Below are 14,391 nucleotides of genomic sequence, written 5' to 3'. Positions count from 1 at the left end.
AAAACATATTCTTAAAACTTTCAATGCGAGAGCAATCCGCAATTTAAAGTGAAAAAGTGCTTAGGGCTTAGGAATGCAAACCAATAGGTATTTGTTATACTTACAAGAAATTAAATTGCATACTTTGTTTGGATTTAAGGAGAAATATTTATAAATTTAAAACAAATTTTATACAACTTCTTAAGTTTTATTTTTAAATTTTTTAAAATAATACTTCACGCAACTTTTAACATGAGAGCAAGTACGTGCAACCCAGTGGTGAATTTTATTATTGAAATGGATTGGGTCAGCCGGCAACCGAAATTTTGAAAGTAGACAAGTATAAATTTAATATCGACTGATAGCAATGTTGTCTCTTATAAAGTCAATTTTGAGTTGGTTGTATGTTATAACGTCGAAAGATAGTGGATACCTAATTGAATTAGTTTACATGCATGCGACGCGCCGAGGCCCTGGGAAGGATGAAGGAGCAAAAGCATAAACGGTTAAGTCGATTCAATTCAAACTTCTTTGTCAAGTTTGTTGGATACTGTCGTTTTTATAATTGTTTTTTTTAACCAAAAATAACGATTTATGAAAAGTTAGTTCTTTTCAAAGAACGGAAGTGATCTTTTTCACCAGATTTTGTTCCGGAAATCCTTACTTCACGATTATCAAACGATAAATAACTTATTTATATTAAATTCACGAATATTTATCTGGTTTTCGATATGTCGCCCAATTTCGATCGCTCTCTTTAGCAATTTAAGCAGCGATTTGTTATTTTTAAAAAAATTGTTTGGCGTGCTGTTAATTCTCGGTTTAATATAACACCATTTATTTGGCAAAATAACATATGACAAACTAACTGATTGTAAGAGCAACATAAGTAACATTTTAAATTTTATGACTCCATAGTAAAATGGACATTCCCTTTCGAATTCAAAAAATGGAAAAAAAAAAAATATGTCGAAGTGATTTTCGTATAAAAATATATGATCAGTTTTTTGAACAAAATTTGTCTTTTAATAAGAACCGATTGTTTTTTCAAACATTATTTTTAACGTTTTATCTACCAAATAATGAATTTTTTGAGATTTATTCCTATTCGCTCTCAAAAAACTTTACCAATTTAGAGTAATTTTTACACAAGAACTTCATCAGAGTACTCACAAATCACAATATTCATCAGCCAAAAAAATTAATTTCTAGAATAAAAAAAAATTATTGGTAAAAAAATTTCCTGTAAATAAATTTTTCAAAAAATAAGAAACCGAGTGGAATATAACATAAATATTATATTATATAAAAATACATGAATGAATTTTACTATCAAAAAATAGTTCCCGTCATGTTACAAATGCTTAAAAATAAAATTTAAATAAGAAAACAAAAAAGTACGTATACGCCATAGTGAACAAATTTAAAAGTTTTATTTTTTTTTTTAAATCTGGTGCAAAAGACAAATCATTCAACGGTTTAACACCTTCTACACCAACTATTACAGAATTCAGTACATGAAAATCGTTTACAAAAGTGTTTAATTTATAGCTTAAACATTTTGATTTGCTTTATTCGACGTTTAAAAAAACTAAAATTTTTTTACTTTAATGTCGTTTTCGATTGGTTTCACTCAAGGATTCACTCATTCTGAAATCCAATAAAACAGTTTGAATCGTTTCCACTCAATTCTGAAAGTTTGTATCGGTGTTAGTGAATAATCAAATAAAAAAATTTAATATTGTACGAGAAAATTTTGTTTGACATTTATTTTCTATGTATAAGTAATTTTGAGTCGATTCTGATTTGAAATCAAGAAGAGAATTTTACTTCTGGGAAGCGTTTAAGCTGTCATGTTTTTGTGAATAAAACGCTTTCAGAAGGCTTCTGAATGCTTCCGGACGCTTCCGGACGGCCAATCGAAAACGACATAAGTTTTTCTTTCTATTTTTTTTATGGATGGGTTACGTTGATGAAATTTGTGTGATCCAAATAGTAGTTTGTAGCTATTAGAAATCAACACAAAAATTGTTTTTGGAAAATCAGAATTTATTTATTTAAGCTCTTTCAAAAGCACATATCAAAAACAATAATTTCTGTCAAAAGTTCCCCTGTTCACCATTTTTAAACCAACCCTGAGATGAATATCTCATAAAAAAATCCACTCTGGTATGCCTATATTAAATGCCCCTTAAAGACAACCTCTTTAAAAACCACTAATCGGATGATGCAAGAACGAAAATGTATCTACATGTCATTTAGATGTCAACTAAGGTGACAAAATGTTCAAGTCTATCTCCCCATGTGCAAATATCTTAAACAGACATCAACTAAAACCAAAGAGTAAGAGATAAAGGTGGGTAAAATGAAGGTAGGGTACTGCCTGTTTTTTTTATCTATCTTTACCTTCTTGTTAAATAAATTCCTCACTACGTCTACATATCTGAACGAACTTATTTTTTGCTTAAAAAAGATACATTATCTAACCAACGATATAGGTATATCTCTACAAATGCTTGCCAAAGTGTCAAAGAATTCAAAAAAAAAAATGTGTAGCACCCAACTGTGTGACATATTCTCAATTTACTTTGAGATCTTTTTTTACCTGGGCACAATATAAACAGCAAAATGTCTCACAAATTCTTCCATACTACACACGCTCCACTCCACAGTCCACAGGGCTTAGTTTTTATTCAATTCAAAAAATAACAAACAAAAATAAACGAAAGATACAGTATCTAAAAATCAAACCGACTAACCTACCTCTACCCATCGAACGTCTTGAAAGTCGCCAAAATGAAATACACACAACCCTCCTCGACGGGATAGGCGTTTCTCATATATAACAGCTGCTGTTGCTGCAGGTTTTTATTTTTAACCTTATATAGCTAATCTCCCTCAGATACAATTACAAAAACAAAAAAAGATACAAATATTGACTCAATACCTATCGAATTGGTACGAAGCCATTGACCAAAAAGAGACAACTATACATCGAAAACAAACAGAAATGGTGGTGAATCAACATAAACACCACTTTTTGGAGGCGTTCCTTAACTACTGTGAATGAGTCAGGTTTGGGTATTTCTGGCAGAAACCACAACGCAACATTTAGAGACGGTAACTTTCTTCATGCGCAGGCAATGTCTGAGGAGGCTTTGGCTAACTCTGGTGGTGTCCGGTCGAATAGTTTATCGAAATTTTGAACTCGTACAGATTGTTTTTGGTCAATTGAACCTGCTTACGCGTGAATCTTTTTTCGGGCGGTTTCGTGTAGTATTACCTTTGAGTTATTAAAGAATTTGTACTGGTTTTATGATTTTGATCAAAGACAAATGAATTATTGTCAATAAATATTCTTATAAATCGGATTTTGATCGATTTTTGAAGATTTTCGTGCAGTTTGATCGAAAATTTCGTGCAGTTTTTTTAAAATATGTTTTTTTGTTATAAAAATATCTAAAAATTTAAAAAAAAGTGATAACCTTCTTATACATTTGAATAGTGAACAAAAAAATATAAAAATCATTTCCCGTTTACCGTTATCAATATTTCAAACGGGTAAAGTTCTGTATAGAGTGTCAAAACTGTCACTGTGATTAGTGCATTGTGGCCTGTCGTCAATATGATGGACGTTGGAATGTACGGAAATCATTCGAATAGTTATCATGCCGTTGGCGGTGGCGTTAGCGGTGGTGAAATGGGATCCAATGGATACACGTATTCCTTTCCACCAGCTGCGGCTGCAACAAGCCATCCATATCATAGCCATCATCATCATCATGGCTATGGCCAGACGCTCGATTCGAGCAATATCTACCAGCTAACTCCGCCGCATGGCAACAATCACCAGCAACAACAGCAGCAGGCGCAAGCTACTGCAAATCCTGTCTATTCGCACCCGCATTTGTATAGTCCTTCGGCAGCGGAATACGGAATATCGACAACGCCGCAACATCCATCGAGTAATTCACCCACCGACTCGTACTATGAGAGCGACAGTGTGCATTCGTTTTACGGGACAGCGTCAGCTGCAGCGCCAGGCAATCCGTCATCGACCAATATTCAAGATGGATCGATCATTAGCTCGGAGAACGGTTTGAGCTATACGAACCTGGATTGCTTGTATAACCAGAGTCCGCATCATCATTCGCAGCATAATGGTGGAGCTGCCGGGTATGGAATGCACACGAGCGACGAGGTGAAGTTAACCATGCACTCTCCATATGGATTGAGTGAGGATTCTCTGATGCAACAATCAGCGGCGGGTCAGCAACAAAATACCCATGGAAGTATGATGGGCTCAAATGCGTGGCATCATCATACACAGCATTTACAGCACCCGCCGGCACATCATACCGCATCGAGTGCTGCGACAGCAGCGGCGGCGGCAATGGCAGCGGGATATCCATCAAGTGCGACAGGCATGGAAGGAGCGATGGTATTGGAGTCTATTGCTAATATGACTTCTAGCCGTGTCGGGCAAATGGGTAATAGCGGAGGATTGGGAAGTTCGAGTAATAGTTCAAGAAGTCAACATGTTGTTTCGCCGGGTGGAACAACACACACACTAACTGCACAACAGCAGACTTCACCAAATGGACTGCCGACATATAAGTGGATGCAGTTGAAACGGAATGTGCCAAAACCTCAAAGTGAGTTTTTTTTAAAAACCAATCCAGTAACCGTTTTTCAAATATCAATTGATTAATAAGGGATACAAATTACCTCTTCACAGAAATTTTGTTATATGTAAATAAGATTTTAAACTTAATTCTTGCCACTTTGATTCACAAGACTTGTAGTTAGCTTCAAGAAGTTTATTTTGAAAAAATCTATTCTCAGTTTTTTTTTCGATCCTGGTACTAGAAAAATGCTTAAAAATCGATTATTGCGATCTTATAATGTAAATATCTCGAAAAAGCGAGCATATAGAAAAATTCTCATTTCAGTTTCGTGTTCAACACACCTAAAACATTAAGAGAAGTATTGCTTTTTCTTCGGAACAAAGCCGCTATAAGCTAGGGAAATGCTTAAAAGTGCATGGCAAAAAATCGATTATTTAGATTTTATAATTAGAATTTCTCAAAAACCCGAGCTTATAGAAAAATTCTAATATCTGATTCGAATTCAGCACATTTGAAATATCTAGAAAAGTATTGCTTTCTTCGTGAAACAAAACCACTACAAGTTAGGGAAAGGCTTAAAAAGTAGCAAAAAATCGATTATTAAAATTTTGTAACTCAAAAATTCGAGCAGATAGAAAATTTTTAACTGTGGAATAATAATAAATTCGGGTGGGAAAACTAAGAAAACAAAATGAAAGTACATGACCATTAATGCACCAGCAAACAGCAAAATTTTGCACCTCAAATGTGAAGAAGTACTAACTTTATCGAGTTTTTTTTTCGCAATTAAGATGTCTATTTTACCAAATAATTCGAGAAATAAATTCCGATTGATAAAAAAAAGGCTAACCCAAGAGTATTAAATATATTGTATCTATGAGACCATAATCACGTTGAAGCAACGTTCTCATTGCACACATCAGTTTTATTTTAAGAATAACTATCGTTTTGGTCAAAGAAACTAATTCTATATATTCTACTCCTGTTTTAATTTTCTTTAAAAACCTGTCAATTGTAAAGCTTAAAATTTTATCAAAGATGTTTTGTACTATCCAGGAATCACAGACTTAAAATAGACCATTAATTCTTACGTTCTAAACTTTAAATGTGCTTTTCTTAAAACAATTTTTCTATCATCGGACGACCAAATAACTCCTACTAATTTTTTAACCGATCTGGGCTGAAATTTTATTACTTAAAGCCTTTGTAGTACTTTATTTTAATTAACCTAATAACCACTATTAAACATTTTTTTTCAAAGTGGCTTAAAAGAATTTGGGTCAATGTTTTTAAATTTTGTAGGTATCCATGTTTTTGAACCGATATGAACATTAGATTTCTGTCACCGGTTCTTGGTTTTCGAAATGACTTATTCAACGATATTGGCGAACATTTTTGTTCAAATGTGTTTTAGTACTCGTAAAATAAAAATAAGACCACATTTTCAAAATAACACAATTTTAGATTTTTAAAGGAAAATTCAAAGTTTTTTTTTTTCAATTAATTTTTTTTATTTTAATGTGTTGACCCATTTTCTAGAAAAAAAGTTGTAAGAGACTGATTTTTAGCAAACAAATTCGTATTGAGATGGCTTACAGTCTGTGAAAAGTCCTGAAGTTTTCTCCATCCACTAACCATGGACTAGTACCGTTTTATTCGATCAGAGGTCGCAAACACTTATATCTTAAAAACCGTTGGTTTGAGAAAAAATAATTTTCTACAAACTTTTAGCTAAGCAAATTTTTGCCTTGAAGTTTTGTAGGTATCCTTTGACCTCATATAACGAGACTGATGGTGGACGGAGGAAACTTCACAGAATGTTAACCACTCATGTGTGAAGTAGGACTACCTTTGCGCCTCTAAAGAGGCGTTTTTCCTTTTTTTTTTCACCCAATCAACTTTCCCTCCACTTTTTAAAAATTGTAAAAAAATCCCTCTTTTTGGTATTTTGGTTCCTCTTTTCCCTATTTTTTAAATTATGTACGTTTGAATAAAAAAAATTGCCATTTTTTGAAAATCAAGGAAAATGTGACTTATACTACTTTCAGTTATAACGACTCAATTTATTGTAAAAAAAATATACGTTACGCTGATTTGATTTGTATAAGGTTATTTTTGATAATGGTTCTTGAAGAAATTATGCACAGGCAATGTTTTTATATTATTCTTATTATGTTCAGACAATTTAAATTTTAAGAAATTTTGTTAAAAGGTTTATGTTGCGGTTCGGGAAAGGCGCAAAATGAGGTATTTCGAGTGACTGTCGTACTCAACTTATTCTATTTTCACAATTTTTTTATTGGGGCCTCTTTTTTTATCAAAATCCTCTTTTTTTGGCCGCTTTTTAAAAATCAACGTAGGTAGCCCTGGTGTGAAGCTGTAAACCAAAATCCAATCTGTTACTTTTTTTTTCTTTGTTTGAAATGTTTTGTCTCTTTACTGGAAATCTCATACCGAATATTTACAAAAAAAAAATTTAACCATAACCAAAAGCTTTTTAAAAAAAGAAGAGTCTGACGATTTTTTTTTTTTAATTCTTTGTTAACTTTGCTGAACCCCAAAAAAAGTTTTTGTAATTTAAAAAAATACTATAAACTTTAACGTAGCAAATATGGTGTTTTCCTTTTCTGTACAATGTATATCGCGTGTATGGAAAGTAAAATTACTTAGTATACACTACACATGTAACGCAATTGTTCAAATTATAATATCTTAATGCATGATATCTATGCTAACACTCCACAATAAGCTAAATTGAAATAATTTATATGAAATTTTTTGAATTTAATAACTTTAAAGTAGATCTTAAAAAAATGTCTTACCAATTTATTCTTAATGGTAACGCAGTAACGCTATTATTAATATCTAATAATATCTTAAACACGAACTTTATTACAAAACAAACAGCAAATATGTTGACACTGTTTACATTAAATCTTTGTACAAAAATAACAATAATACAAATTTTGTCTATTTTAATCTCACAATTGCGGTAAATCACCGGTCAAAAAATAGTCACTAGTGTCTCTTTCAGTGACTTTGGAGCTATTAATTTGGCACACTTATTCTCCCTGCACCATGGCTATCATTTATTTAAATAGTTATAAAAAGTCGAACTAAATGAGATAAATTTAATTAAACTACAGAAACTTTAAGTTTTTTTCACACTGTAACGCAGGGTAGCTAAAATTTAATTCATTGCACAAAGTTAATTTTTTTTTTTATTATTTAAACATTATGTGAATTTGAGATTTGGAAAAAGGTGAAAACTCATTACTCTGAGCAAATTTTAACTATATCATGAGACTTATACTCTGGGAACAGAAATATTTTATATGAAAAATGAATGCGTTACCAAGATATACCACAATGTTACCATTATCTTTTTCTGGAATCATTACTGATGACTTCAGGTAATAATTATCGCTGTGGTAAGAAGGTGTTAATAACTTCTTTGGTCTTTGCTAAGAGCTATATATCTCGATGTGTGCGTGACCACTAAACTGGCCAAATTAGCCAATTTTTAAAAACCACAGAGTTCAATAATTTAATAATAACTTTATCAAATTTTAAATAAATTTTTGCAATTAAATGTTCAAATGTTGTAATGTTATTCTTTAAAAAAAATGTTTAGAACCATACCAACCAAATCTTCCCACAAAATATTATTATTTATGTGATTATAATAAAAAAAAAAAGAGAAAGCCCTCGAGGTAAATGAGTTTGCCACCTTGACAATCCTTTTTAGATACTACTCACAATGACGTTAATTAATAAAATGTTATGCCTTCGAATTAAATATAAACGTTTATCAAATGAAAACAAAAAGAATGAACAAAAAAAAAAACTGTAAAAAAACCCCAAACATTCCTGTGAAGTGTCAATGTCAATCTAACTCCAAAAAAAATGTTCGTCAGAAAAAAAAATTGTGACACGAAGACCCCACAAGAAAAATAGTTACAAGTGGATGCCTTTTAACTTTAACTTAACCAAAAAAAAAAAAAAGCAGTAACACCGTTTTTCACTTCTCATACTCACCTATGCGTTGTACCTTCGTTGTTTCGTTTTTTTATTTCGTAGTTTCTCGTCGAATAGTTCTCTGACCCTTTTAATGTTAAATTGTGATAGGGAAAAATTTGTCACGACATCAACCAAAAAATCATAAAAAAAAAAAAACAGACCCTGGTTATAAAGTGGCGGTGGTGGTCTGCTGCCACTTAGAGAGAATTTATAATTAATTCTTCGGAATATTCAAGTTCGTTACCGATATAATAAATTTTTGTTTTTGGTATTTTGTTGGTATCTTTGAGTTAAAATCCATCCAACAAGCACCTCGTGTTTGCGTGAGTGTCAGAAATATCAAAACATCACATCAAATAGACATTTTCGGACACTGTGTCAGAAGGAGAAATAATTATTAACAAAAAAAAAAAAAAAAAATACAACAATATACTAATTCTAGACATCACAGTCTTAAATGCTGGTTGTGTTGTTGAAAAAAAATGTTTAGCTTTGGCCCAACTTACATTTTATTTTTTTTTTGTGTTGTGTTAGATAGATTTCATCATCATATTTCATATTTCACGGTTAACAGAATGATAGATTTGATTGTTTTAAATTTTGCTAATTGATGATATCTTTTCAAAATATTAACATTCTTATGGGAAATTTGTAAATCTAACAACTTTCGAATTCTTTAACTTACATGATTTAAGGGCTTTACGAAGGAAATAATAACTGACTTAAAACAAAACGAAATTTATATTTGTTAATTTTGTTACAATGCTTTATTTTAACATGAAATATGATGGGTATGGTTTTTTGACAGAATGATACATGCTGCTGAAATCATATGGAATATTTTTCGAAAAGTTAATAAATCACTGAATTAATAGTATCCGGTTTCATTGGCATTTAAGTGTTACGGGATTTGTTGTAACTTAATTTTCAAAAAAAAAAAAATAAAGCTTATAAATCGATTGGTGTAATTTTTTTAACACTTTGACTTTGCAATTTCTTGAAATTGAAAAGTAAGACACCATTTTCTAAAGTGTAACAACAACAACAACAACACCAAGTAACATCACAACCAACTTTATATAATTTGTAAAAGATAAAAATTCGTTACAAAATATCATGTTTACTTTAAAGCCAATTAATCTTCGTCAAAATCTGTTTTAACTTTAAAACTTTTTATTTTTTTTTTCAAACCCAAGGTACTAAAAAAACTTTTTCTACCAAAGATTATATTTTCAAAAACATAAAAAAATGTCAAAACTCTAAGAAAATGTAAAAGAATTAACACTTTTTTTTTCCGGAAATTGATTTTTTAAAGTCTTTTCAGGTTTTAAAGCTTTTCCTAACAATGTTCCAAAATGTTTGGAACTTAAGTTAAGTATTTTGTAGGTTAGGGACTGAAATGAAAAAAAAAAAATTCTAGTTCCTTTTTTTCGATTTTTTTAATTTTGTATTTTTAAAAAATGTTCTTAATATTGTTTCAAAAAATGTTAGGTCGTAAAATTAGTATTTTTAAAGATACCGCTTTCAAAACATTCTTCAAAAAACTCAACAAAAAAACTTTTTAAGTTTTTACTTTTCAAAAATTTGTTTTAGATTTGCATATTTATAGGGGAAGTAGGGGCAAGACCGCTCCTTTAGTGTTTGACTGTGTTAAAAACCAATACAAAACATATTTTAACAAAAATTAAGTCTTTATTCATTAAGTTTATCGGTTTTTGTAGGACCTCTTATTATTACACTGATGGAAAATACGCAACGTAACTTAACGTTGATTTAATGTTGAAAAAAAACTAACATGAAATATCTTTAAATTAAAATTAAAAAAATTTAATGTTTGTCAGACCTCAGCTTTTGTTACATTTTATCACCCTTATTTCCAACAGAGAGAAAGCGCATTGGTAGAGCATGCGCCTTGTGACCGAAGAATTGTAGGTTCGATCCCCAGTGGCTGCCAATTTTTCTTTTTTTATTTAAATTGATGCTTTTTTTCAAAGTTGAAACAACTTTGATTTAAGAATGTATTATAATGGCAAACCACTTTAAACTAACCATGTTCTACTTTGATTTTAAAATTATCGTCTTCAACGCAAAATCATTCCGAAAAATAGTTGAATCAATGTGGTTTTCGTTTATTTTAAGTTGTTTTTTCCCTCATTGTATAAAAAAGAAACAAAAAATACTAATCAAAAGAAAATACATTTTGAAAAATCATCTAGCAAAACACGGTCATATTCCACATGGGGGAAAATTTTATCTAATTAATACTTATTAGTTGACCAAACGAAAGTGGGGTGGGTGTCAAAAATCGTGGTTTTACTGTCAAAGTAGACCTCCTATCGAAAAAAGTTAAAAGCAAATAAGTTGTAGATCGTAGAAGTGTCTACAACTTTTACTCAAATCATTTTTTTATATAACCTCAAAATATTGAAAAAAAATGCAAAAATAAAATTTTTTTATTTTTTATTTTTATCTTTTACAAAAATGGTTGGATTTTAACAAAACTTGGTCAAAAATTACTTTGTTATAACTTGTATCTATTTAAATTTTTTTTTGAGCAAAAAATTAATTTTGGAATTTTTGACGAAATTAATTTGAAAAAATTATACTTTTCTAATGGCCTTTGACCTTCTTAATTTGAATCTAGCATTAGAATAGCTCTAACGTGAAAAGTTGTTTTCAATATTGAATTTTGAACGTCCAAAACACTATTTTTGTAATATCTCAAAAACGTGATGTGATAAAATTTTTTGACTTCGGATTCAAGCTCAGCGCACTAAAAACCACTAGAAAAATATATTTTTATTTCTATAAAAAAAACTTTTTGACATTTGACATTCGATTTTGTCTGCCCTGTTCGATTTCACTAGTCAAAAAGTTTTTTTTTTATAGAAATCAAAATATATTTTTCTAATGGTTTTTTGTGCGCTGAGCTCGAATCCGAAGTCAAAAAAAATTCTATCACATCACGTTTTTGAGATATTACCATGCAAAACATCACAAAAATAGTGTTTTGGACGTTCAAAATTCAATATTTAAAACAACTTTTCACGTTAGAGCTATTCTAATGCTAGATTCAAATTAAGAAGGTCAAAGGCCATTAGAAAATAGTATAATTAAGTTTCTATGGAAAATTATTTCTCGCCAATATTACTGTCATTTACGGAAAAATCGATCTTAAAATTCGTTTTTTTGTGCTTTTCAATTTTGCTCAATATTTTCTAAAACAAAAGCATAGTTTTTCCACACAATCGTAAATAAAAGGTTTTAATCTCAATAATTGCATTCCAAACTTTTCAAAAATCAAAAATTTTTGCGGTAACTTTTCTGTTTGAAAAATAGGCTATTTGTTCAAATTAATTTCGTCAAAAATCCAAAAATTAACTTTTTGCTCAAAAAAAAATTTAAATAGATACAAATTATAACAAAACAATTTATTTTTTACCTTTCATACACCATTTATCCCAAATTTTCCAACCACCCATATGCTGCTAATAATTTTTTTATTTTCAAAAGTTATTGGCACTGTTATTGGCTGGTATCAATTTGTAGTTTTTCTAATCCAAAACAAACAGTGGACTTAATCGTTACAAGTTAATTTTTACGAAGATCAATTACTCTGTGGCAGTAAAATTTTGTAGCAGAGAGGAGGTACATCGATTCTAGTTAACTCGAATTTGCTGAATTCAGTGGTGGTAACCTTTTTAAAAACTTGGGTCAGGTTTTCGAGAAATTTCTAATATAAGATACATTTCCGTAGCTTACTAGACTAATTTTAACTTCCGAACTTTTTGAGGTTTGCAATAAGATGCTATTTCAATAATATAAAATATCCCGAATCAATGTTAAACTTATATTGCATCCATATTAAGGGCTTTGAAAGTCAAAAAATAAAAAAAAAAGCAAACAAAAAAACATGAACAAGTCTTATTTTTGTTTAAAAAATGCTTAGTAAGCGACCGAAACATAATGATCTGGGTCGAAACACCCTTGTACCTATAGCTTAATACAAGAATAGCTTTCTCTTAAGCTAAGAACTGCTTAAAACGACCAAAATTATCGGAAAATATCAGTATTTTGAGAGTCCCGACCCAAGATTTTTTTTTCGAAATGGTTGCTACGTTATCGGCCAGTCAAACAAGTACAGTGGTATTGCATCTATAGCGTGGAGAGAAAGCCGTATTTTATTTAAAAGGTTTCAAGAACAAGAATTACTCAGAAACAACCTAAATTATGTTTCCACGAAATGGTTTCTTAGGAAAAAAAAGTTTATTTAAAAAATTCCTCTCACCTTTGTTAATAAATAAAAATTTTAAGTTACTTAATTGCATATTCGTCACACCGAAGAATAACATAAAAATCTTATTAGAAAATGGACCACACATCCCCTTCAAATACAAAAAAAAAAAAAAAAAAAAAAAAACAAAAACCAAAAAAAAAAACATTATATGTCCCCTTTTACTACCCAGCATGCCATATCAATTTAATAGTGGGTGTGCCGCTACTTTAATTTACCATTTAAATACTTAACTGATGCCGAGCGCACACGCTCATGCTTCAAAACTTTATAAGATACCAAACAACCTACCTCATATACTCATAATATAAAGCATTCCTTTGTATAGTTAATTTTTCTTTCATTTTTTTTTTTTAATAAGATGCCAGTTTATACGAAAAAAAAAATGAAAACAATACACATACAAAAAAAAAACAACAAAAATTGACAAGAGTTCTGAATCGAATTGATGGATTACCCGGCGCCAGTCTTATTTGAATTTATTGATAAAAAAATATGAAGACGAGAAGTGAAAATATACAAAAAAAAAAATTGATATCGAAGAAATGGAGCCGGGTTATGACATGAAAAGACCGCTTACTCATGCGCATCATTTACACTGTCTTGTTGCATTTTGTGGGTTTTAAACAGGGTGTTATGGTGTCATGGTGTTTGCCCAAATTCTGAGAAAAATGTCATTTAAAGATTAGGATACTCTACTGAGGGGGTTGTGAATACCTAGGTAAAGAAAGATTTTTGTAAAAGTCTTCAATGAAATTTTTCAAGGCCTGGCTGGAGTAAACCTTATCAAAAACTGTGTGCCACCCAAAATCAATTTTTTGTCATTATCTTAGAGTTTTATCAACGAGACTCTTAATTCAAAATTTTCGGAAGAGCCCAATTTGAACCTCGTTTTCGATTTTTTGAAGATTTTTTTTAAGCTGAGTCCGTAACACCCTGTGTGACCTTAGTATTGGCTCCTGAAAAAATGCATTCCTTCTTAATATTTACTTTAAGACCCTTTTTGATTGTGATAAAGATGGAATGATATTTGTAGGATGGCTACGGCTACCTTTGGTCAGTCGCGACAATCACTTTAAATATGACAAACAGTTGTTGTCATTGTCAAAAACTCAAATTTAATTGTGAGTGAGGAGCCTTTAATGAATTTTAATCAAGATATTCATTCATAAAATTTATCTTTTAGATTGAATCTAATTTAAACATTGTATAACTTTCTTCTTCTTCTTATACCTACTCTATTCGTTTATATGCAAAAGGAATAACATGCATTCTTTTTTTCTCATTTTCTGGTATGTTTACATACCTAAAAAGGTTCCGGACAGACTTGACAAGAAAATCGCATTAACTTTGCCAAACAAAATCCAAAATTATATAAAGACATCAGATCAGAGTTTGTATGAGATGTCCTTGCCAACAACTTTACTTTACTATCAAATACACACACACATACAAAGAAAGTCCCTCAAA

The 14,391-nt window shown here is 30.6% G+C and overlaps 1 protein-coding gene across 1 annotated transcript in view; it reads left to right on the top strand.

The window, feature by feature from the left end:
• Positions 1-3,490: 3,490 nt before the first annotated feature.
• LOC129915574 (homeotic protein labial-like) overlaps positions 3,491-14,391 on the top strand; it is a 55,402-nt gene continuing 44,501 nt past the window's right edge. Inside the window, exon 1 of the mRNA XM_055995182.1 lies at positions 3,491-4,634. Coding sequence (XP_055851157.1) covers positions 3,605-4,634 — 1,030 coding nt within the window. The 5' untranslated portion in view covers positions 3,491-3,604. The remainder of the gene's footprint in view (positions 4,635-14,391) is intronic.

The sequence above is a fragment of the Episyrphus balteatus genome, chromosome 3, assembly GCF_945859705.1.
Source record: "Episyrphus balteatus chromosome 3, idEpiBalt1.1, whole genome shotgun sequence".
Taxonomy (NCBI): domain Eukaryota; kingdom Metazoa; phylum Arthropoda; class Insecta; order Diptera; family Syrphidae; genus Episyrphus; species Episyrphus balteatus.
The sequence above is the reverse complement of the archived record's forward strand: the minus strand, read 5'-3'. Positions and strand labels throughout refer to the sequence as shown.